This window comes from the organism of the source record quoted next, unplaced genomic scaffold (genome assembly GCF_019419815.1).
Source record: "Pyrus x bretschneideri cultivar Hongxiangsu unplaced genomic scaffold, Pyrus_bretschneideri_v1 Contig8, whole genome shotgun sequence".
In the NCBI taxonomy this organism is placed as follows: domain Eukaryota; kingdom Viridiplantae; phylum Streptophyta; class Magnoliopsida; order Rosales; family Rosaceae; genus Pyrus; species Pyrus x bretschneideri.
Genome location: NW_025999820.1, coordinates 2,163,821 through 2,189,622, shown reverse-complemented (window position 1 = coordinate 2,189,622; position 25,802 = coordinate 2,163,821). Strand labels below are relative to the sequence as shown.

Here is a 25,802-nt window from a genome sequence, read left to right as displayed (position 1 = left end):
GTCTTCGCGCCGCACCGATGTAAAAAATTTAATTTTTCTTGTCTTCTTCTCAAATAGTGTTGTCGCGGTGCTGTCGTCTGGGTGGTGCGGCAAGTTGGCTGGCAGGGGCCAGGAGTCGGCTTGGCATATACCAAGGAGGTGGTGTGGCATGTGCCATTGCTTGTGCTGCTCAGCTTGATTGAAGCCAAGGTTTGGCTCGGCATGGGCTGAGGAAATAGCATGGCATGAGTTACGGTTTAGGCTGCTTGTAAAAAATGAGGAAACTGCTTGAGTTTGATTTCTCAGCTACCATAGATGGAGTAGTCAGGGATGGAACTGCCAAGATTAGAGCTGCTAAATATGAAGTGTTGGATGAGCGAATTGTTGAGCGCAAAAAGTGGCTGCTGCCCCCTGACCATTTTGCTTCCTACTCGATCTTCAAGCATTCGATTCTTTGAGCCATGTGGCTTTCTCGTACTGGAGAGCTTACCTAGATGGGTGTCAGGGAATTAGTTTACCTTCTCGCACTGGAGAGCAATTAGTTTACCTTCTCGCATTGGAGAGCAATTAGTTTATCATCTCACATTGGATAACAGACCCATATGGGTGTCGGGGAATTAGATTACCCTCTCGCACTGGAGAGCAATTAGTTTATCCTCTCGTACTGGAGAGCAGACCCATATAAGTGTCGGGGAATTGGTTTACCCTCTCGCAATGGAGAGCAGACCCATATGCGTGTCGGGGAATTGGTTTACCCTTTCGCACTGAAGAGTAATTAGTTTATCCTCTCACACTAGAGAGTAGACCCAAAAACAATTTTGAGCAGTTGTTGTAGACAGCAGTTGAGCTAGGCTTATGAATAAAACCCAACCCGAGTCCAAATGAATCTAAATAAAACCCAACTCAAACCCGAGCTTGAATTGTAAAAGCTGGGTTAAGATGGGTTGACTTTCCAACCCACCCAACCTGCCCGAGTTGCACCCCAAGTATATGTGTCCCACAACTAATCACTAAAAAAAAGAAAAAAAAAAAAATCTCTTTCTTAAAGACCTCGTGTGTATATAACGGCTAAATAACGGCCGCCGGCATTTGGAAATTCAAATGTTGGACTCTTTCAAACCTGGGCGTTGAACCTGGAAAGTGACTGCAGCAGCTGCTACCAGCCCAGGAAACGGCTGGTATAAGGCCTAGCTTGGCCAGCCCAATGACTCTTTGAGGCTCCGTTAAGTTTTAACCCAGTCTTTTGAGCGGACATGAATTTTTATCCAAATTAGACCATCTTTTCACCATTTAACCGTCTTCCCCTTTCAGTTTCACTGTTTCAGCTTCGCAGCGGAGCAAAATTTCAATTGGGTCTCGGACAAAGAACAAAACTTTCAATTGGGTTTGTCCCTTTCCCTACCATCGATTACCAGTTGGGGTTTTGATCGACCTTGCCAGGTAAATTTACTTTTACCCTGAAGTTGCTGTTTTTTCTTGTTCAAAAAATTTGTGAATTGGGTTTTTTTTTTTGGGCATTGAATTGGTGGATTTGGATTCTAGGTGGGATGAAGTACTACTTACTGTCGTTCAATTCAGCATAAATGGTTTTTTTTTTTTATTTCATGTTAAATAAGAAATGATTGAGATATAGTTTTTGTTTTTCTACCACAGTTGTTTATCCCCAATTTAGCTATTGAAATTTCTGCATTTTTTGGTTTTGATATCACTTGATTTGATCAGGAATGGATAATACAGCACTGCAAGAGTGCTCTGTACCTGAAGATGTTCTCCGGACATTTTTAAGTGAGGGAAACTCATCTACCCTCGTAAATTCATTGGAAAATTTAATACAAGTTTGTAGAACTGCGGATGGTCGTGCAGGCCTTGCGTCTAAGGATATTCTTCCCTCTGTCATCCTGCTCATACAATCTCTCCTTTACCCTTCTGGTTGCCATCTTCTCACATTATGTTTAAAGCTCCTAAGAAATCTTTGTGCGGGAGAGATTGCAAATCAGGACTTATTTATTGAAAGAAATGGAGTGGCAATCATATTGAATGTTTTGAACTCTGCAAGTCTTTCTTCGGAGCCAGATACTGGGATCATTCGGATGGGGTTGCAAGTTCTCGCTAATGTTTCATTGGCTGGACAACGGCATCAGTGTGCCATTTGGCAGCAACTTTTTCCGAAAGAATTTGTCGCTATAGCAAGAGTTCAGAGCCGGGAAACTTGTGATCCCTTGTGCATGGTTATCTATGCTTGTTGTGATGGAAGCCCTGAACTGTTTGCCCAACTTTGTGGTGATCGTGGGATAACTATCGTGAAAGAGATTGTAAAGACTACTGCTGCAGGTAACTTTGTATATTCATTTTTTTTTATCTCACCAATATTTCACTGATACCATCCGCCTTAGCTTCAGTTGAGTTCCTTTGCTGAAACCTAATATTAATGAAACGAACCCTAATCTGTGCCTTGTTTTAACCTTTCGGGTGTCTTACAGTTGGTTTCGGAGAAGATTGGTACAAGTTGATTCTTTCAAGAACCTGCTTAGAAGGACCTTACTTCCAGTCACTTTTCTCAAATTTAGGATTTGTTGGTGCTACTGAGAATGGCGAAGACACTGAATTTAGAGAAGACGTTTTCTCAACTGAGCAAGCATTTTTCTTGAGAAACATGTCTGACATCTTGAATGAGCGGCTTCAAGAGATTACTGTGCCTAGTGATTTTGTACTGTGTGTCTTTGGGATATTTAAGAAATCTGTTGGGATTCTTAATTATGCCGCAAGAGGCAAGTCTGGACTTCCAACAGGTTCTATTATGATAGATGTTCTAGGATACTCACTCACAATCCTGAGAGATGTATGTGCTCAGAAGTCCGTAAGAGGCTCTAACGAGGACCTGGGGGATGCTGTTGATGTTTTGCTATCCCATGGCCTCATAGAATTACTTTTACGTTTGCTTCGTGATCTTGAGCCGACATCAGTAATGAGGAAAGCTATCAAGCAAGGTGAGGACCAAGAGGGACCAAAGCCTTCTTCCTTAAAGCCCTGCCCTTATAAAGGTTTTCGGAGAGATATAGTGGCAGTCATTGGCAATTGCACATATAAAAGGAAGCTTGTACAAGATGAGATTAGACAAAAGGATGGGATTCTTCTGCTCCTGCAACAGTGTGGCCTTGATGACGACAATCCGTACTTAAGGGAGTGGGGCATTTGGTGCGTGAGGAACTTATTCGAAGGCAACGAAGAAAACGAAAGGGTAGTGGCTGAATTGGAGCTTCAAGGGGCTGTTGATACACCAGAAATTGCTCAACTTGGTCTTCGAGTAGAAGTGAATCCAGAAACTAGACGGCCAAAGCTTGTTAACATCCCATGAAGAAGGTAGTTCAATCTGACGCTGATTAGTGATCAAGAAGCTGATTAGATTCGATTGGATGAATCCAGAAATGCGTGATTTTCTCATTATAAATTTTTTCTTTGAGCTCAGGTGTTTTGCAAACGTATTCGATCTGGTTAGTGTGCAAAATTTCAGAGTAGTGCAAACAGCATGAAAGGATGGATTGTATTGTATTGAATTGACTTCTGAATTTCTTGCGGTTTCAAACCTTCGTCTCCTTGTCTGTCAATTTGTCCGTTAATTGCTGACACGGTAAAAACGGCTTACAAGAGGAAAAAAAACATTCCCTCTTTCTCGATCCCCCAATCTCCAAATCTTTTTACTCTCTCTTTAAAACCTCAAATCTTTTTTACTTTCTCTGTCCTGTCGTCGTCGGAAGCGGTGGTGGTCCAACACCGAGCGTATGCCAGGGTGAGCCTGTTGGAGTGACACATCAGCAAGGCCATGTCAGCATAAGTTTGTTAGAGCTGTTAGAGGTTGTTAAAACTTAGTTAATATTCTAGCTTGTAGTGTACGACTCATTTGGGATATAAAAGGACTGATTGTGCTTCATTTGTATTCACTGAGAAAATAATACAAGATCGAATTCTACTTTTCTCTCTGAGTGTTCATCCTTCTCTCTCTACATTTCTTAAGCTTTAGTAATTTGTTATAGTTTTCTGGTTTTGTTATCATGGTATCAATCGCCCGGACAATCCTTGGTGCCATTTCTTCCGCTGAAGATTAAAGAACTAGAGATTTTTTGGGGAGCTCTGATTGGAGTTTCTTCATCTGGGTTTTTCGATTCAAAACTGGGTTACGATTCAAGATCGGTGCTTTCTCAAGTTATGTTCTTGGAGCTTTATGCATAGCAAGCGTTTGTTTAATTGTCACATTGAAAATCTTTCCACTTTTGAGTGTTTTTTGAGGCCGAAGCTATTATTGTTCAGTTGAAAGATATTAAGATCAATGTCAGTCCTTAGAATTGTGTTGAATTTTGATGAAGTTTGTGTTAAAAGAAATGAGATTTTCATGAAGAAAAAGTTGTTAGAAGCATGTTGATTAAAGGCTGATGTCATAAGAAGGGAGATTTTCGTGAAGAATAGAAGTGTGAATTTCAGTTGAGAAGTGAATAACAAGTTTCTTGAAGAGTGTTTACAGTGAAGATTGTGGATTGAAGATTGGTTAATATAAAGATTGTTGTTATGCAGTCTGTGAAGATTGTGAATTAGAGATTGTTTGTTTCTCTGAGATTGTTTACTGTGAAGCTTGATTAGTTGCAATTTTTTGGTTCAATATGGGGTCAAATAATGTCAAGATTGAAGGTTTGCTAGGAATGATAATTGTGAAACTTCAAGATGACAATTTTGTTAAGTGGAGTAATCAATTTCAATCGGTTTTCAGAGGATATGATTTGTTTGAGTTCTTTAATGGAGAATCTCAATGTCCACCAAAGTTTTGCATCACTACTGAATGTGGGTCAAGAAGGACTTAACTTTATTAAGCTTACTAATTGCAACACTTTTTGACGAGGCCTTATAAGACATCACAAGAAGCATGGGAATGTCTTCAAGAAAGGTTGCATCTGTTTCGATGGTGAAGAGTGAATCAATTGAAGACAGAGTTTCATATTGCACAGAAAGGGAATGATTATGTTGACAAGTTCTTACTAAGATTGAAAGAGATCAGAAATCAGTTAGTCTCAGCTGGTGAAAAGATAACAAATAATGATTTTATGATTAAAGTGTTGTCAGGTTTACCAACAAAATTTGAAGTCACCAAAACAATATTGTTGGCAAGAGATACATCAATTTCTTTGAAAGATTTTCGAACATAGCTTCTTGGTGCTGAAGCATACATTGATTCCAAGATTACAAGTTTGTCAAATACAATGTTAGCTATGTGTGTTCAAGGTGAACCTTCCAATTCACAAAGATATTAGGGAGGCTATCAAGAGTATGAACAAGGAGAAAGCTCTAATACTCAGAAAGCATAGGGTGAAGTGAACTTTAATAGAGGATTTGGTTATGCTGGTAATGGGGGAAAATCATTTCATCTACAACAAAGAAATAAATACAAAAATTACAACAACATGAGGTTTGCTGGAAATAACAACAATTTCAGGTCATTTTCTAATTTTGGTGATAAGACGGGGAATTTTAGTTATGACAATGGTAAAGTTCAAGTGGTAGAGGTTATCAGAATAGTTTTGGTGGGAATGGTTCAAATGGCTCAACCGAATATTTTTTGGAAATGGTTCAAGACAAGGAAGTGGTTGGCAGGGTAATACAAATTACAGGTCATCAGTGTCACCAGAATGTCAAATATGTTCTAAAAGAGGTCACACAGCTCCTAATTGCTATTATAGAAGTACTCAGAATCAGCCTCAATCATTTAGGAATGGTAACGTGTGTCAAATTTATGGAAAAATGGGTCACATAGCATTGGAATGCTATCATAGAAACAACTACTCGTACCAAGGCAATCCTCCACCACCTCCATCACTTACTGGCATGATTGCTCAAGGGTCAAATGGTATTGGTTCCATCCATATATGCATGAATTCTCTACAGCTGATACATGGGTAGTGGACATATGGGCCGCTCACCACATGATAGCTAATCTTGATATCATCAATCAAGCTGTTCTTTACAATGGTGATACTAAGATCACTGTTGGTAATGGTGAAAGTTTGCAAGTCCAACATATTGGATCTTCAGTTTTAAAAACACCATCTAATGCCCTTATTTTGCATAATGTCTTGCATGTTCCCAAAATAACTGTGAATTTGTTATCAGTTAAAAAGTTATGCAGAGATAATAGGTATTGGTTTGTATGTGATGATTTGATATTCTTTATACAGGAGAAGGCAACACAAATGATTTTGTACCAAGGAAATAGTGATGATGGTGAGCTGTTCAAGATACCAGTCAGTGTGTTTTCTCATTCATTTGTTGCAAAATTGAGAAAGTGTGTTGCGTTCATAAGGAAGAAAGTAAAGACTTCAGTATGACATAGAAGGTTGAGACATCCATCTGAAGAAGTGTTGTGTTCAATGATGAAGAGTGCATAATTACCAGTTAGTATAGATTCCTCTCCCTCTATATGTTCTGCTTGTATTCAAGGCAAGATGAGTAAACTGCCTTTTCATAAGAGATAAAGTTTTATGTTTCAAAAGATACATTCAGATGTTTAGGGTCCTTCATCTCAGAAATCTATAGAATGATATAGGTATTACATCAATTTTATAGATGATTTCTCTAGGTTTGTATGAATTTACCCTATGATGAATAAATCAAATACATTTTCCATCTTTGTCAAGTTCCAAAATTTTGTGATTAATCAGTGCAATGCCACTATTAAATGTTTGCAATCTGATGGTGGAGGGGAATACATGAGTAATATGTTCAAGAATTTTTCGGAAGATAAAGGAATTACTCATCAAGTGTCTTGTCCTCATACCTTTCAGCAAAATGGACTTGCTGAGAGGAAGTATAGACATTTGGTTGAGACAACTTTAACTAAGCACAAATTCCTACATCTTTTTGGTATCACTCTTGTTCTCATGCAGCTTTCTTAATAAATAGAATGTCTTGTAGAATTTTAGGCATGCATTCTCCTTATTAGGTTTTATTTGGACAAAATCCTGAGATTTATAATTTGAAGATATTTGGAGCGGTTGTTTATCCATTACTCAGGCCCTTCAATGCAAATAAACTGCAACCTAGAGCTATTCAATGTGTGTTTATGGGTTTTGCTACGGGGTATAAGGGAGTCATCTGTTATGATATCAAATCCAGAAAATTCATTGTATCTCGACATGTGGTACATGATGAAGATGTACATCCCTTTAAGTATACAGTTTCAAGGAGTATATCAGATCATACAATAGTAGCACAATCTCATGTTATAATTCACTTACCTGACACATTTGGAAGTTCAGCAATCAATAGATAGAAGAATTCACAAGAGATTCATACAGTGACTAATGTTGATTCAAACAATACAGCAGTGACAAATGGTTATACTTCTGATTCCAATGGAAATGAAGGGTTATCAAATTCATAACAGTTTGGTTCAAGTGGCAATGCAGAATCTCCAGAGTTAGAACAACATCATCATTCATCCCATCATTACTCTAGTACATCATCAATGTTGCTTGTCCATTCATCCACACAACTTGAGGTAACATTTCTTATCTCTACACAATTCAATTAACCTACAAACAGTGAGTCAACCACACATTCTATGACAACTAGATTGAAGAGTGGAGCTATATCTAGAAGGAATTATGCATCTTTACTTGCCTCATGTCCTGAATTGCATTCCTTACAATTAATTGAGGATGAACCATTTGTTGGGGATTTTTCTTTCTTATCTGAAATTGTTGATCCTTTTAAGCCTCATTCATTTCAAAAAGCTGCAATATTGCCATAGTGGCAAGCAGCAACGCAAGTGGAATACAACTTACTTAGAGCATAGGGAACTTAGACTTTGGTACCACATCCAGAGAATAGGGCAATTGTTGGGAGCAAATGAGTTTACAAGGTTAAAAAGAACCCAAATGAGAGTATTTCAAGATATAAAGCAAGATTAGTGGCTTAGGGGTTCTCACAGGATCATGATATTGATTATCTAGACACTTTTCGTCTTGTGGTAAGGCATACAATTGTTATAATGATTCTAGCTTTGGCTGCAACAAATCATTGGGATCTTAGACAACTTGACATCAAGAATGCATTCCTACATGGTGATTTGCAAGAATAGGTGTTCATGAAACAACCTCAAGGTTTTGTTGATGCATCTCATCCTACATATGTATGTAAGCTAAACAAATCCTTGTATGGTTTGAAGTAGGCTCCAAGGGCATGGAATTCAAAGTTCACTAGCTATTTGACAACTTTACAATTTGTTGGATCACCCTTTTATACAAGTTTGTTTGTTAAGACAGATGGCACATATATGATAATTCTACTACTTTATGTAGATGACATCATACTTATAGGATCAAACTCTTCAAAAGTTCAACAGGTTGTTTAAGAATTGTCTTCTATGTTTGAGCTCAAAGATATGGGGAAACTCATCTATTTCTTAGGGTTGCAGATTCATTACAGAGCTAATGGAGATATATTTGTGAATCAGTCAAAATACATTAAAGATTTGATCCACAAAGCAGGTATGGATTCTTGCAAACCTGCAACAACCCCATGTAAACCACATCAACAATTAATTGATGCAGAAGGCACGGTTTTGACAGATCTAACATTATATAGGAGTTTGGTTGGTTCATTGCAGTATTTGACTTTCACAAGGCCATATATTGCTTATGCAGACAATTCAATATGCCAATTTATGTCTTTACCAACAAAGTCACATTTTGCATCTGTAAAAAGGATACTAAGATATCTTCAGGGCACACTTCAATATGGAATTCTATACTTTGTGGATACAGTACTCAATCTTAATGCCTTTTCAGACTCGAATTAGGCTGCGGATCTCAACAATAGGAGATTAGTCACAGGGTATGTTGTGTTCTTGGGAAACAATCCAATTTCTTGGCAGTCTAAAAAGCAGAATTCAGTCTTTGGAAGTTCTACTGAAGCTAAGTATAAAGCTTTGGCACACATTGTAGCTGATGTTGCTTGAGTGAGAAATATATTAAAAGGTTTAGGTGTTGGTTTATTCACTCCTCCAACATACATTGTGATAACATGTCTGCTATAGCTTAAGTGCTAATCATGTGTTTCACTCAAGAATCAAGCACTTAGATACGGATTATCATTTTGTCGTGAAAGAGTTTAGAAATGAGACTTGGAAGTGATATACATTCCTACTGATGAGCAAACTACTAATATTTTAACCAAAGGACTTCACAGTCCTGCACTCATCACATATTGTTACAATCTCGAACTTGGGAATCCCAATTGAGATTAAGGGGGGATGTTGGAGTGACACATCAGCAAGGCCATGTCAGCATAAGTTTGTTAGAGTTGTTAGAGGTTGTCAAAAGTTCGTTAATATTGTAGCTTGTAGTGTACGACTCATTTGGGATATAAAAGGACCGATTGTACTTCATTTGTATTCACTGCGAAAATAATACAAGATCGAATTCTACTTTCCTCTCTGAGTGTTCATCATTCTCTCTCTACATTTTTTAAGCTTTAGAAATCTATTACAGTTTTTTGGTTTTGTTATCAAAGCCCGCTCGGTGAACCCATGACGTGTACTACGGCTGCATGATTTCCTTTAGTGTCAGAAACTTCTAGCCACTGTGCAGTTGCAGCCATCCGATGATCTCATCATTCAACCCCACCCCATCCACGACCTCGGCATCTTCATCAATAGCATTCTCCTCTAGAAATGCTCGATGCAACAAAACGGAGGCCTCATTATAGCCGATTTTGTTCAAAAGCAATTAGGTGGGGAGTCACCACTCTGGTCGGAGTTTGAGATAGTGAAGTTGGGGTGGTGGGGAGTTGCAACCGATTTTTTTAATGGTGTGCCTCATGATGGATATTGTCATCTACGACTCATGTAAGGTGGTTCTTTCTAGTGATGTCAAGTGCAAAAAAATAAAGCTTTTCCAAGTTCGTCATTAATAACAAATCTAAGCCTTTTTTTTTAGAGGGAATTGTTATTAGTACTCCAAAAATCTCATTTGACACTCCAAACTTTCTATAATTAGAAAGAAAAATACACTTGTGAGAAGTGTAAAATGAGATTTTTGGAGTGCTAATAACAATTCCCTTTTTATAAATTAAATATATTGACGAGAAAAGACTATACAAACAAGCAACAAAGAGTTGTAGTCACCGAAAAAATAAAAAGCAGCTGCCAATAACATTGCACCAAAGCAGTAGCAACAAACACTATTTATAAGGATATTCCATTCTTGTAAAACAAACTTATTAGTAACGAAAATGGTGATTTACAAGGAACTCAACCGAAGTCATAGTGTACTTAATTAAGTTGAGAACCACCGCAATGCGTTGACACGAATTCTTAAATCTACGGTTGCTTTGGTCACCATACATAATACACAGTAACAACAAGACACAACAAAAAGAGGCCAAGGAAACCTTAGCCAAAGGACATTGCACTTGAACAACACCAGAGACCAAATACTAGAGTAGGTGACAATGAGGCTCCATAACACTAGAGCAGAGGGCGCAAGTGACTGGGCTGACAAAGCAAAAGTCAAAATCCTATTCATAGTAGGAAGTTTGCATTTAACGGCCAACTAAAGAATGAAATTCATCTTTGAAATATTTTGATTATACCATACAAGTTTAGACCAACCTACATTAGACTTAGATTGCTGAAACCTATCCCAAGTAGAAGCTGCATAATTGATGCTAGACGACGAAGGAGTCCATCGAATAATATCAGCAAAGCTAGGATTTGAACAATATTACATAGAAATTTAAATTTCAATGGAGAAGAATTGTGAGGCTAGCACCAATTAGAACCATTCAAAATATTATTAACCAAAGCAGTTTTCAGTTGCCCGGAATTCACAATGATTGCAACCCCAATTGACAACAAGAGGACCTAACAGAAGCCAATTATTAGACCAAAATAAGGTTCTCCTACCATCCCCAATTTTGTGGAAAAGACAAGCCTAACAGAATCCTTCAAACAAAGATGCTTCCTTGTAGAGAAGGAAATTTAAGCCTTTAAATGCAATAGTCTCATTTGTTTTTTAGGTGGTGCTATCCACATACCTATTTTTACCTTTTACACACTTCTTTTAATTTTCAGCAGTCGAATTGAATGAATTGGAAAAGATCAATAAATAAAAATCAACAAGGATGTGCTAGAAGTAAAAATGACTGTGAGTATTTAATTAATTAATTTTTTTTAACACTTAGCTGATTCCGAGAACTTGTACCTCATTGCCGGTTTGTTCCTTAAATTTTTATTTTGGCTAATTTTCACCCCTAAACTTTTATAAATGGCTAATTTTTTTTTCTTACTGTCATGTTTTCGTCCACTAAAGTCACATGTCAATAGCTAAATATAATTCTTGGTGATCTTTTAGTTTAAATATAATTCTAAGAAAAGCTAAAACCTAGTTTAGGTACCAATGGAAAAATTAACCAAAATAATTATATAAATACTACTACGATTTAGAATAATTATATGATTGCCACTCAGTCTTATCATGTTTTTCGATCAACGTTTTCTTGCAACCGATCGATTAAATTTTCTGACAATTGGTCTGTTAATTTTCTTGTCTCAATATCATTGTCCAACAATTACTTTCAAAAAACATGTTCAACAATGAATTTTCACATAAGTTTTCGAATGTTATTCTGTATGCAAGTAAAATGACAATAAACTTGCACAACAAAACATAATTGAAGATGAAAAAGTTGCACCTATTGCTATTTTTTGGGTAAATTACACAAAACTACCTCAACTATAGGCCGAACCACAATCTTATATCTCATGTTTTAAACATTACAATGTCATACCTCAACTTATGATTTCGTTGCAATGTCAGACCTCCGTTAAATTTTCTGTCAATTTGACTATTAAATGATGACATGGCAAGAGTAGGGCCTACTCATTTGCCAACTAAAACAAAAAATTAATAAATTATTAATTTTTATTTAATAATTAAAAATAATTAAAAATTAAAATTAAAATTTTATTTAACAATTAACAATTAAAATTAATTTTAAAAAAATACTCTCTATTCCTTTCTCCCCAGAATCGTTCCCCTTCGTTCTCACCTCACTCCCTCCTCTGTCCCTTCCTTTCTTGTTCTCCTTAAACACGGCCAAGTTTGGAATACTGGATCTAAGTGGAGTACACCCGAAGTGGATCCAAGCGGGGAGAATGACTAGACTCCACCTTCTAGATTTGGGTACGTCGAAGAGTTTTGCCATGCCGAAATGACATATTTTGGCGTAGATGAAGATGCTGGAGCTCATGATGTGGTTATGGGCGAAGGTGGAGTTGAGGCCGGAGCAGGGGTGGATGTAATCAAAGCTGTGGGCGAGGTCAGTGGTGATCTGAGGGAGAGGCGGCGCTGGAGGTCGAGGAAGGATTCTGGGCTAGTCCCCAGTGTCTTTGTCTTTTTCTCTTCCATGGAAGCACTAGAGGCTGCAGCCAGCTAGCCTTGCGCTTGCAATGCCACCACCGAGCACATCAAATCTGTTGGTTATATGTCAACAATATGTGATAAAATTATATAAGCTAATAAATAATAAATGCGAATAGGAAATTAATAGAGTATGAACAATGAAATAATATTGAACATAAATATTGAAGATCGAGGCTTGTGTACTGCAATATCCTTGAAACAAAAATTTCATCTCTACTCAGTGCTTGTAGTTCTACGGATGTCTGCTTCACCAGAATTCAATGATCAAGTCAGAATTCCAGCGCCAGAAAACTTGGCTTCTAGCAAATTTCTATGTGGTTCTCTCAGTAAGGATGTTTTGGATTATAGAAGAAGAATTGTATTTTCTGTATTCTAAATATCATGCAGATGGATGTATATATAATATGATTATGCCTGTTCGCAACAGGTATGAGGAAGAGATGCATCTGTTGGGAGACATCTTCTCAGAGGGGTGTTTCTTTCTGTATTTTTTCACACTTTAGACTTCATCTGAAAATATGAGTTTGTTGGTAAAAAATAATTATTAATTAAATTTGAAATTAATTAAAAATAATTAATTAAATATGAAAATAATTAATTAATTTAATTATTAGAGCCCTAGCCCCAAGACTTAAGACTCATCTTTTGATAATTAATCACCAATTAATTAGTACACTCCAAAGCCCAACTCTAAGAGTGAGCCCAATTTTAGTCTCCAAGCCTATCATTCCAATCATTTTCTATAAGGGACAAAGCCTTATAAGGTGAGGAAACTTTTTGGGAATGACTAATGTGGGACAAAGAAATTTCTACTCAAAATTTCCAACAAAATCTAACTCAAAGAAAAGGGGGCAATTCAATCGATATCTTTGAGAGAAATTTTGACAAACGAAAAACAATTGAGAGAAAAAGTGACTGAAATGTTATGAGAATCAAGGAGAAAGAAAATCGGAGAAAGAGGTTTGGCGTTGGAAGCAAGAACTTTTCTAGGGGATTAAACTGGACCATTCATTTGGGGTTGAACGGTAGAGATTGAACAATCCTTGTTCAATAAAAATGATTAGTTTATTATTAATTAATTAAATTTTTATTCTAGTTGGCAAAGAAGTGGGACCCGCTCCTGCCACATCATCATTTAACAGCTAAATTGACAAAAAATTTAACGGAGGTTTGACATTGCAACGAAGTCATAAGTTGAGGTATGACATTGCAATGTTTAAAACATGAGATATGAGATTGTGATTTGATCTATAGTTTAAGGTAGTTTTGTGTAATTTACCCTATATTTTTATATCACTATTGGGTAGGGATGAAATTTTTCGGCAAAAGGAAAACAATTGTAGCACCAGGATTTGGATCCTCTCCGGATCCCCTCCTTGGGGATCCCGAGGATCAATGCACAATGACCGTTCATCAAAGATCATGCAGCCACAATTAAATGTTTTTCACGAAAAATGAGACTGTTTTACTTTTAAAAATATAAAAAGTATTTAATTGTGGCCGCACGATCTTTGATGAACGGTCTTCGTGCATTGATCTCTAGGATCCTCAAGGAGGAGATCCAGAGAGGATCCAAATCCCAAATGGAATGAGATAAGGTTGATATTTTTTCTTAGGGAACTGTTATTGACACTCCAAAAATCTCATTCTACACTCCAAACTTTCTATATTTGAAAAGAAAAATACACTTGTGAGAAGTGTAGAATGAAATTTTTGAAGTGCCAATAACATTTCTCTTTTCTTAAACTTGGTATTTTCCCTTGAAACTCATATGAAAACTGTTATTTAATCTGAATTTGTCTTAATTTTTTTTTTATTTGCTCTCTTTTCTTTCTTAAGGTTACTTGTTATCTTTTTCTTCTTCAAATCTGACATTTTTTTAACGAAGACAAGACACTTGAGGGGAACATGGCCATGTATTATAATTAAGGGGAGTTGATCAAAGTAAAAGTTGAAGGGGTTAAATCAGAAGTGCAATACAAAGGTGTAGAGAATATTATTTGTTTAAAAATAAAAATAAAAATAAAAAAAATAAAATAAAAATCGGCAGCGCAATACAAGTTTAGAGAGGAAATGACCAAATACTCTCCTTTTATACATAGATATTTGAGAATGAAGATTAGGTATCGGACTCACCTTTAAAAAATCTATATTTTAAAATACTCTAATTTAGACAAAAAAGCATTCGAACTTGAATACAATACTGTCCTAACCAATTGCTTTAACCTAAGTACACTTTGGTAAACACTGTGCAGTCATCCATCATGAGTTATGCACAACAAATTTTCTAGTTAAATTTATTGCTTTTCACCGTACAAACTATATATGTATGTGGTTTGCTTTGGCAACGTAAGGATCATTAGTTTTGCTCCATCTTCCTCTACAAGGATACATAATTGGACAAAGCAAAGAAGTAGGTAAGTTATGAAATTCAAGAATTTTTCATATTTGACTAAAATGTTAGTCCAATGATCAAACAATACCGCAACAGGATCATAATGAGTGAAATAAAAAAAAAAAACACGTAACAAAAAGCAACATTACATGTACCACATTTATTAATCATATCGTTCCTTAATATTAATCTTACATAACTTCTATCTATGAAAAATGCGTGAATAGTATAATCAACAAATATAGTTCAGATAAACATAGAAAGTTCTTATTGATAATTTTTAGTTCAACTATAGCCATCAATGACATAAAGTAGTAGGGTTTTGTTGCAGATAAACCAAGGTTCTATGGATCAACCAATGTTCTAGCAAATTCTTTAAAACTTGCAATCACTAATAATAAAAGTTTGGTGGTTTTAGCCCCAAAACTTATAGCCAGAGTACTGCTATGGGACTTCTAACTCTATATTTCTCAGCCACCAAAGTTAAAGATCCAAAGGAAGAATTGGTTGAAGTTGCTCCACCCAAGGCAACAAATCTCACTTTGTAGCTCATTTTTTCACCCATCTTTTTAAATCTCAAGGTTTTAGGCTCAACACTCACTGAAACTCCAGCAGGTTCTTTCACTTGCACTGCATAAGTACTAGGAATGCTACCGACATTTTTCACTGTCCTCTTGTATGTCACACTCGTCTTCCTTCTATCTTGGTCGAAAATTACAGAGAACGAAGGGTAATTCAAGTCGCCAGACTGAACAACTGAAGTACCAGGACAAGTGAAATTAACCCCATTGGAGAAAAGAGCTATTTGGGAAGAGTTGTAGTTTAAGCTGCAGAGGTAAAGCAGATAGTCTTCAGTGGTGATGTCATAAACTAGGCCTGGATCAGCAGCACTTTCTGGATCAACGTGCCCCGAACCAAATGCAAAAGGGCTAGCTGGTTGAGAACTATTCGAGCCAACATCAGAAATTGGAGAACGCTTGTTGTTTATGGTATAAGCTGTGGTCATTAGTGCCGATTTGATTTCTGCAGGTGACCAATTCTTATGTTCCGACTTGAGAAGAGAGGCTAAGCCACTAACATGAGGGCAGGACATTGAAGTGCCTGAGATTATATTAAATGGCACGCTTCTCTTATCGCTTTTGAGCATGCTTGGGCTAGGCTTGGGTGGCCAGGCAGCCAAAATGTTCACACCCGGTGCAGTCACATCAGGTTTGATCACATCTGGTCCAGCTGAACTTGGTCCTCTCGACGAAAATGCTGCCATCACAGGCGCAGTGTTGCCATAGACTGAGCCTTGGAACACAAGTGAAGCCGATGGTTTCTTTGATGACATCACATATTGTCTGATGGCTTTAGCAGCCGAAGATCCAAGAGAAGCGGCAGGCAAAATGTGAGGATCAGCAATAAGTTCCTCTCCTTCGGCGTCACTGTTGAGTAAGAGCAGTCCGGCTCCCCCTGCCTTCTTCACCTTCTCTCCAGTTCCTGCTGGCATGTATAATCCTCTCTCACAAACCACAATCTTTCCTTTTACAAGCTTCTTAACCAGTGCACCCTCAAAGCAAAACTCAGCTCCTAGGCTATTACCTGCGGTTCTGTTATACACTAGTGGCAATTGCTTAGTTTTTTCACCTGAATACAGAGACGTCCCTATGAAAATCTGCCCATTCCCGAGCTTTACAACTGTTGGGAAACGCCTGTCAGTGTAGCTTGCTGCAACAGTCATAATCCAAGGTGCACCGTTGCTAACACTTGAAGCAGAAGGGCCTGAATTGCCTGCAGAGCATGAAACAGAAACTCCATTTTGAACTGCTCCAAATGTAGTAATAGCAATGTTGTCTCTGTAAAAAGGCCTAGAAGTGCCTCCCAAAGAGAGCGACAAAATGTCTACCCCATCTGCAACAGCACTGTCAATTGCAGCCATTACATCAGAGTTGGCACATCCGAATTGCCAGCAGGCCTTATAGGCTGCGATTCTCGCGGTACGCTTCATACCGCTGGCTGAGCCCTTGGCCAAACCAAATAAGCTAGCTTGGCTTACAAGGTTTCCAGCTGAAGTGGAAGCAGTGTGAGTTCCGTGCCCACTTGAATCACGAGGAGATCGATACTCTTCTGTTTCGTTGATTCTGCCAATAATGCCCTCATACCCTCTGAATAAGGCTCTTGCACCAACAAGCTTTTTGTTGCAATTTGAAACTGAGAACTTTGTGCCTTCCTCACAAGTGCCTTTCCAACGAAAGGGCACCGGGGAAATGCCTGTGTCATGGAAGCTAACATGTTCTGGCCAGATCCCTGTATCGACAAAGCCAATGATCACGTCCGAGGCCAAGTTAGAAGCACTCCAAAGTCCTTTGCCGTTTTGTAAGCCAAGAAACTGAGGAGTGTGTGTGGTGTGGAGAGTTAGCAGTTCATCAGGTGTCGCGGAGAGGAAACCATCTATTCGGTTCAAGGATCGGAGTTGAGAGACTGATAGCTTTGCTGCAAAACCTGAAACAGCAGTTTCATAAGTGTAAAGGAGCTGAGGAGTTGGTGGTTTGTTTTCCTCTTCTGCTTGAGATGAGAGTGTGGTGATAGAATCGATCACAGATTTGTAGTACCGTTGGTGATCTGAGTCCGTGATTTTCGCCTTGTCCATGTGAACTATGTATGTCTGTTCTTTCATTAAAGCGGTTTTTGTTGTAGCCATGAAGACTAAGAACAGCAAGCACGTTCTAATTATGACCATGGTAGCTCTGAAAAAAAAGGACAAGTCAATAAATAATAAGGAAGACAAATTAAGCAAAGAAACACCACCAACTTTGAGTAATGTTAGAGGGATCATAGTTTTGAAATGATTTAGCTATCAAATTATGCGGAAGTTGTCAATGAAAAACTGATTATAATAATTGATGTAGTAAGTACACATCAGTTGTCACGTAATGCGTAACGAATATAGCTAGCAAATGTATGTGGTCGGTCTAACATTACTCAAGAGATACATCGAGAGAGTGAGAAAAATTCAAAGAGACGTTCGAATATGTACCTTTGCTTGCCTCAAACAAGGAGAATGAGGAAGTGTATTTTGTGTGGGGTGAAGATTTACCAACTTAAAAGGTTGTTTATATAGAAAAGAAAAGAAGCATGCTTTTGATATATATGCGAATATTGCACTTAGTGTAGAAATTATTAGAGAGACGGGCTAAAGGTCTACCTCCAACAACACCAATATTGTCCCCAACTTGGTAATTGCAAGTGTGGGGTTTTATCGCAAAAGGCTTCGATATTAGTTGGAGTGGAATTAGAGTATTTAAATTCTTCTTTTTTCATTGATACGGTTGATGTTGAACACTTAGGGTGACTTGAAGTTGACAATTTGATCTTTTTACTCTTATATGCACCATACCGACAACAAGCGTGCCCACTTTCTCTACTTCAAAGTGCACGCCTGCAAATGGATCAAAACTAGAAACATAACTGAACAAAAGGTAAGATGCCGAATCATGAGGTATCCAGCACACACCTTCTTGGTGCAAAAGTAAATCATGGGAAGGAAGATTTAGTCTGTAATCATGTATGATGGAACACCTCTTATATTTAAAAAAGAAAATGCCTTCGGCTGCGAAAGTGCTTGTGCAAGTATTGATTCATATTATATTTTTGGCTAGCCATTTTAACACTCTTTTTTTTCTTCTTCTCCTAACCTCTTACACGCACTCTTCTTCTGAGTGTCGAAAACATGTACACTTTTAGAGTGCATACGGCTAAAATACGATAGCCAAATTCGCTATTTTTTCTCTCTCTTCTTTCATACAACTTTTATCGCCCTATTGATTCATTTAAGCACAACAATTTACCGAATGAACTACGGGCTATGGTTTTTATACTTTCATGAGCTAACTAGTTTTGATTACAGTTTGGGAAAATGAGTTAGAATTATGCTACAGCAAAGTTGCAATACCATTCCCTTGTTTACATATGCGACACTTCTACTGTTCTTTGTGTTGGGCATGTCCAACTACCGTATCATACATGTTTTTACAACATATTTTCTAGTTTATTTATTCTTCTGGGTTTCGGTTATTTGTCCCCCCTCATTGTACTTTTTCTTTTCTAATAAATTTTGGTACGTTCGGGTGTTCGAGGGTCGTCCTTTATCCCACGCTTATGCCAAATTAGGGGAAAACTTTTGACAATGCGATCAATTTGCTTCAGCTCCTCCACTCCAAAAAAAAAAAAAAAACATATAAATTAAAGAGAGAAACCATTAATCATGCCAAAGTGTAGAAGAGTATACATTGTGAAAGGAAGTGGGTTTTGCAACCTTGCTTATGGTCCCCTGAAAGATAAGAGGTGCTTGTTGATTTGTCGGGTCAGTCCTCTATTAAAAAAATAATACAGTTACCAAAATATGATGTCCCTAAGATTATTCGATTTGAAACCATTTTTTCGAGCATGCACTAGTTCATTTGGGAGAAAAGTCCAAGCAAAAACAAAATTTAATGGCTAAAGCAAATCCCGGCCACTCTCTCTTACCACCCCTTGCCAATGATGTCATGGACCAACACAAGTAGGTTACACCTTTATTAAAAAAGTGAAAGATTGAGGTTTTTCAAAATACGGTTTCTCTAGCGTTTTCCTTCAAATCCGCAAAATGACCAATTAATTATTGTTCTTTTAGCAGTCACCACGTGGCCTTATCACCAATGCCTTGCTTTGAGTTCAATTCAAGGTAGTAGTAGACTACTAGTAGTGGGACTGAGATGTGAAATAATGGTATGTATGCACTTACTAACGTGATATGACATGATGATTAGCCCCACTTCACTAGGACACTAGTTCCAAACGGAATCTCATCCAAAAGATTATTTGTCTTGTGATAGCCTGCTCCGATTTCCTTGCGAAGCTTTTATTATACTACAACTATTAGGGAGTATGACTCGAATGAGAAACATTTATGCAAATGGATCTCACCTAACACAATACTACATACAATTCCTTTTCAAATAAAATAAAACTATTTAGACTATATTTATTGATTGCATCTCTCATGTATAAACCTTACAATAGTTGAATGGTTCGTCAAGTTATATTCGAGTTACACAAACAACTATGGAGGACAAACATTTTATTTGAGTCAATTTCTATCCATAGTTGTTTTTTTTTTTTTAAATTCAATAATAAAAGAGAGAGCCTGTGAGAATGCTACTATAGTTCACTGTTTCATGGATTTCCTGTATATATATATATATATATATATATATATATATACACACACTAACTAGGCACCTTCAACTCCAAGTAATATTCTGATCATGGACTGTAAATCACAATGGGACTCCTCACGGTGTATCGAGTGCTTTTCCATCCGAGCGAGCCGGATACCATCCGCATACTGGTCATAGGGTTCGCCTTCACCACAACTTGGAAGGTCTTCTTTTCCAAGGTGCTGGAGAAAGACAGACTCATGGGCTTTACAGTGATTTCAACTCCTTTTGGTGCTCTAATAGTGGCATTGTAGATGGATTTTGCAGGGCCCACATTGGTGACAGTTCTTCTGAAAACACCAACTGTTGGTTGCTTGTTGCTTTTCAAGCTGAGCTGCATGGTGGGATAGTTGAGAGCATCATAGCCTTGACCAGGAAGCAATGAGGAGCAGTTTAGGGTTTTTGAACCCACCAAAGGGGCTAATGAGGACCCTTTGTAGCCTTCATGGCAGAGGAACTGAATGTAGGACAATATTTCATCCATGTCATAGACTAGGCCCGGGTTAACAGCTTTAGCCGGGTTCACTTGACCGGCACCATAGGCGAATTCTGCGTCGCTGGTCACCCGCTGGCTCATTGGTTTTGCTTGACAAAGATGTAAACATTGTAATCAGAGTGCAAGTCATGATAACAGTGAGCGTAATGAAAGAATTTGAGTACTATTAGTAAAGGCATGCTTTTGTTGTCAGAAGCACATAAAATCGTCCATTAAAAACTCAATTTACATTCAACTAAATGCACTTCCTGAGAAAACACGTATAGCGTGCTTCTCCAGAAGCACTTAAGGGTGTTTCTCCCCAAGCGAGTGTTATTTTACATGTTTTTCCATTTCAGAAACGCTTTTAGTTATTTGGGGACACATTTAGCACTCAAAAATGAAAAAAGTTCCTTACCTGTGGTCAAGATGGCAGATCTAATTGCAGCCGGTGACCAATTCGGGTGGAATGACTTTACGTATGCTGCTACTCCAGCAACGTGCGGGCATGCCATGGAAGTTCCAGACATGAGTGTAAATTCTGAAAATTGTGTGTCACCTGCCAATCCAGTGAGCGACTTCCTTAGAGTATAAGACGCTAAGATGTCAACCCCAGGTGCTGCAATATCAGGCTGCATCACATAATACGGCACCAAAAACGGGTTCATGAGTTTCTAGCAGTCTTAGTTAAACTATGAGAAAATGACCAAGAAAACACCTTGAGGATGCGGTTGGATCCTTGATTTGGACCCCGGGAGGAGAACGAAGCAATAAACGGAGCACGTTTCTTTGTTTGTTGAGACTTGTATATCACTGCTGCTGGTGATCTGCATGATAAAGAAAATGCTACTTATTTTGCTATGTAAAAATATAAACATTAAATAAATTTAGTTATAAGTTCTTAGTGTACTATCACCCTTCTTTTATTCATTATTCATTCGAGCGATAATCTAAACTACGAGGATGGGACTAGAACGTGGGTGCGGAGTGGAGAGCACTCTCTACCTTGTTGTGTGAATGTATGCATCTATGATATCCCCGATTGTAGAATTGACCATGGTTCCTGGAGCCATGAATATTTGAGCAGCATCAAGAAACTGATCATCTTCAATTATAATGCCAGCCCCTCCAATTCCTTTAACCACAGAATCAGCGCCCCAAGATCCGAGTTTGCAGAAAACAAGCTTGCCCTTTACCTTTCCAGGGTCTAATGTATCCTGAACACAGAACCTGTCATACACGACAACCGTCCGAAGAATTAGTATCTTTTTATTTTCTCAGATTAAGTTAAAATTGTTTTTCTTGATGGATGATGAACAAAGTGATTGATTACCTTGCACCTTCCTTGGTTTGAGAGCTTTGTGCTACATCAACCCCACTAACAATAGGGTATAAGTTTTTCTTTGGACTGAACATGCTCACTCCAACCCCCTGCATGCATGTATCATATAAACACAATCAAATTAACAGCATCATACAACACAGCCAAAGTACGGGACATTTAGAAAATTCTAACTTTTTACTAACACAATAAACACTTTTAGCACTTTTTAAATAGCAACTCGAGGCCCCCTCGAGTGGTTCTCAAGTCCTCTTGAGGCCCCTTGAGTATGGTCAAGGGCCCCTCAACCAATACAAGTAGGTGACACCTTCAACGTGTACGAAACATAACTACAAAAAAAATTCTTCCTACAGTTTGGTTTAATTATCATACACCACCAAGTATCATCCGGTAGTTAATTTTGGATCAAAATAATCATACTATGTGTTCCCCCTATGCATTCGATTACGAATCTCTGCTCTGCAATTTAGATTAGCTTAAAGTAAAATATCGTTTGCATAAAAAATTAAAAAAAGTCAAAGCAAAATTCAAAGGGTGTGCACCACCTAGGCAGAAATGTAAACTTACTGAGACATCCTTTCCATTGCCCAGATGAACTTTGCTAATGAAATCCCTATCAATCCCACTGGCAGCCACAGTTACCAACCATGGTGCATGATTAAGAACACTTCCCAAATTTGGTCCATCATTTCCAGCTGAGGCCACAGTAATAATACCCTTCTTAATGGCATGAAATGCACCTATTGCTATAATGTCCGACACATAACTTGAACCCCCTCCGCCAATAGAAACTGATATGACATCGACGCCGTCATGTATGGCAGCATCATACGCTGCTAGGATGTCCATGTCTGAACAGCCACTGCTAGCCCAGCATACTTTGTACATGGCCACCCTAGCCGAAGGCACTGCACCTCGTGCAGTGCCCTTGGCTAGGCCGAAGAGGTTGGCGTTGGGGACCTGGTTGCCTGCTAAGGTTGATGAGGTATGAGTCCCATGGCCATCCACATCTAAGGGAGATAAGATGTCAGCTGGGTCTGGATTGCCATCAAGCTTGAAGTAATTGGCACCTATGATCTTGCTTTAAGTGACCATATTAATTGACAAATACATATATGGGTTAGGGGACATTTAATTTCATAACTTAGAAGTTACAGTACAATCATAAGTAACTCCCAAAAATAATACACACACACATATAGGATGAGCTTCATAAAGATCCTGCTCCACTATTCATGAAACGAGATATGATGGTGCTCTCGTATTGACCATTTCGTGACCGTGCATTGACTATAAAGTGAACTTTTAGAGGTTTAATTAAGGATGTTATATGAGCAATGCATGGTCAAGAAACGGTAAATACAAGGGCACTTTCTATCCTGCTCCATGAACTATTGCGAGGGATTCCCTTCATGAAATTTTCTGCAATATTTTACAAAGAGATCATTTCAACTTTTACTTTGTTTTTGGTTAAAATGAACGTGCAGATACTCATCACAACTTGGAATCATTTTTGTTAATGTTGATAAATCATAGGGTGTCAGTGTTTGTCATAAATGATCACGTTTATTTTTGAAATTACTAATGAAAAATGATCTCATTTTCTTTCATTTCTTTTTTTAAAAAAGACATTTGGCAATTATGTAGAAACCAACCTTGTTAATTTCTGTCCTGTGGTGTATATGGATGGAAATCTTTTCAATCAACTTTATGAGAAAACTTGAAAGTGGTATTTGCAAAATCTTATTAAATTATGAATCTGTTCAAAAAATTTACTTGTTGCATCCAGAAAAATTGGCGAAGTGGCCACAAGTTCCTTTCCACTTTGCTGGTGGAGGACCTAATCCATCTCCCTTAAAGCTTTTGGACTCTGGAGTAATTCCTGGAAATTTGAATACCAGATTATACACGACTCAAGTATATGTATGTGTGTGTGTGTAAAAGTTTTATTTTCATCATAATTTAAAGTTTATGAAGTCATATGCAACAGAAAGAAGAAATTAGTATTCTTTATAACCTGTATCAAGGAGACCAACAATTATGTCACTTTCAGTCTTCAAATTTCGTCTAGCTTTTTGTGGTAACCCAATGAAATCCCATGATCTTGTTGTGTGTAGCTTGTGATACCTATTAGGAATCACGGAGAGAACCTCGTCCATTCCTATACATTCACAACACATAAGTTAACATGAAATTTTTTTTTTCTTACCTCACAATGTTAATCTGAACTATTGATCATGACGATTTGGATTCAAACCGATACAGTCACACACATACTTTCTAATTTTTTGGCTTCATTGCTAGAAAGCTTGGCAGCAAAGGCATCGAAGCTCTTTTTATAGCTATAAACCATGGACTCTTGAGCATCAGCATAGCTGCAAAACATAAACATGTAAACATCGTATGGGAAAAAAGAACTTCTATATAATTCCATAGTTTTTTTTCAAGACGATATCTACTCTAAATTTAATTTTGTGGGATAGGAATTCGAACTAATCACACTGTCTTGGCCAGCTAACCAACCCACGTGTGCATTTCATGCATAGTTCAACATTTTATTGTTTTTTGCATGTGTGCATGAGAGGAAGTGTAGAGTGTCAACCAACCTTCCTTTAACAGATGAGAGGATTTTCATATGCGTATGGGAAGCTGCAGAGTCCTCATTATTCACAGGATGAGCTCCCATGTACACAATGTAAAACTTCTGTGCATTCCATAAATTACAAAACCGGATTAATATAACATAAAATTAAATTTAAGACAAAGTATTAGGGTATGTACCTTTTGGTCATCTCCTTTTACACAAACGACGCCTACTATGATCAAATGAAGAAGAAAAAGAAGAAGAAAGGAAGAACTAATTTTCTTGCTCCACATGCTTGCAAGATTTAGTGTTGGCTTTGCACTCAGCTGCCTCACAAATTGGTTCCTCTTGTTTTTATACATCCAACGAGATATCTAGGTGGTTTCAGAAGGAGCAAACACAAGAAAAACGTAAAAGGATAAGAGCAAGAAGCCTTGAGCTGTTTTAAATTCGTTGAGAAAGCTTAGAAGTAAGTTAACAGAAATTCAGGTTGTGTATTGTGGTCAGGTCAATGTCAATGTCAACGTTATCTACGGGCTAGCATTGCTTCTTTTGGAGAAACTTGCTGAAAATATCACTTCCCTATTTGTTTGTTACAGTTGCACTTTCTGGATGGGGTGTACATATATGTATACATATGTATATATATATATATAGATTTATTAGCACATGTGAGGATATATATTTAGTTGCCCTACGGTTGTGTTAAGAATAGTCTCGGATCAGAAACTTTGCAAATAATTATAACTTATATTGAATAGTTCCACTTGTGTAATTGCACTGAATCTTTTGTAATAAATTTCAACATCTTGCTAGAATGTGCAGGTGGTCAAGTTGGGACGATATCGGTATGATTAGTAGTGGGTCGTTAGCCCGACTGTAAAATCTTGATCTTTAAATATTTATGTAATCCTATAATTCTTTGGTTATTTGTTGCTGCGTAAGACTTGCAGTTGACAATTTTTACCCTTGAACACTTTATCTCGTATTCGATTCCCTCCTCTCCCAGCATTGCTAACATTGAGTCTTAAATGCCTATACCATTCAACATAAATTGATTTTATGGCCTTTTCAGACACCAATTTAGTGTATGATATGTGGAATGTGTCATGGTAGGTAAATATTGTGGTGTATTGTATTGAATGTATTTGATGTGGATCAACATTGGGAAATGAATACTATGAGCTGGAGATTACTGATAAGATCACTGTCCAATTTTGAGCATTACTCATGAGTTGCTTGGAAACAAAGAACCTATAAACTTATAAACGTTTTTTTTTACTTGAATTTCAATTCAAGCAAAAGACCTTTCTATTAATT

At 37.6% G+C, this 25,802-nt stretch overlaps 3 protein-coding genes across 5 annotated transcripts; 1 reads left to right on the top strand and 2 right to left on the bottom strand.

Moving 5' to 3' along the window:
* The first annotated feature begins 1,212 nt into the window (after nucleotides 1-1,212).
* LOC103964636 (ataxin-10) lies at nucleotides 1,213-3,952 on the top strand. 3 transcript variants are annotated; one of them, XM_048575674.1, is made up of 4 exons: nucleotides 1,213-1,419; nucleotides 1,702-2,310; nucleotides 2,460-3,339; nucleotides 3,446-3,952. In XM_048575674.1, exons 2-3 carry the CDS (start codon nucleotides 1,704-1,706, stop codon nucleotides 3,332-3,334), a joined length of 1,482 nt encoding a protein of 493 aa, XP_048431631.1. In that variant the 5' UTR covers nucleotides 1,213-1,419; nucleotides 1,702-1,703; the 3' UTR covers nucleotides 3,335-3,339; nucleotides 3,446-3,952. The 3 variants fall into 3 exon arrangements, with proteins under 3 accessions (XP_048431631.1, XP_048431630.1, XP_048431629.1); XM_048575673.1 differs by having other exon boundaries at nucleotides 1,214-1,419; nucleotides 1,633-2,310; nucleotides 2,460-3,952; XM_048575672.1 differs by having other exon boundaries at nucleotides 1,215-1,419; nucleotides 2,460-3,952.
* Nucleotides 3,953-15,086: 11,134 nt separating this feature from the next.
* On the bottom strand, nucleotides 15,087-17,927 carry LOC103964635 (subtilisin-like protease SBT1.1). The gene is made up of 2 exons (XM_009377575.2): nucleotides 17,861-17,927; nucleotides 15,087-17,570 (listed from the first exon to the last, which is right to left on the bottom strand). The coding sequence occupies exon 2, from the start codon at nucleotides 17,561-17,563 to the stop codon at nucleotides 15,269-15,271; it is 2,295 nt and encodes a 764-aa protein (XP_009375850.2). The 5' UTR covers nucleotides 17,564-17,570; nucleotides 17,861-17,927; the 3' UTR covers nucleotides 15,087-15,268.
* A 1,894-nt stretch (nucleotides 17,928-19,821) lies between these two features.
* LOC103964662 (subtilisin-like protease SBT4.14) lies at nucleotides 19,822-24,922 on the bottom strand. The gene is made up of 11 exons (XM_048575434.1): nucleotides 24,680-24,922; nucleotides 24,505-24,602; nucleotides 24,176-24,273; nucleotides 23,916-24,059; nucleotides 23,675-23,780; nucleotides 22,466-22,979; nucleotides 21,890-21,987; nucleotides 21,562-21,786; nucleotides 21,275-21,383; nucleotides 20,975-21,188; nucleotides 19,822-20,666 (listed from the first exon to the last, which is right to left on the bottom strand). The coding sequence occupies exons 1-11, from the start codon at nucleotides 24,842-24,844 to the stop codon at nucleotides 20,128-20,130; spliced, it is 2,310 nt and encodes a 769-aa protein (XP_048431391.1). The 5' UTR covers nucleotides 24,845-24,922; the 3' UTR covers nucleotides 19,822-20,127.
* Between the last annotated feature and the right edge of the window lie 880 nt (nucleotides 24,923-25,802).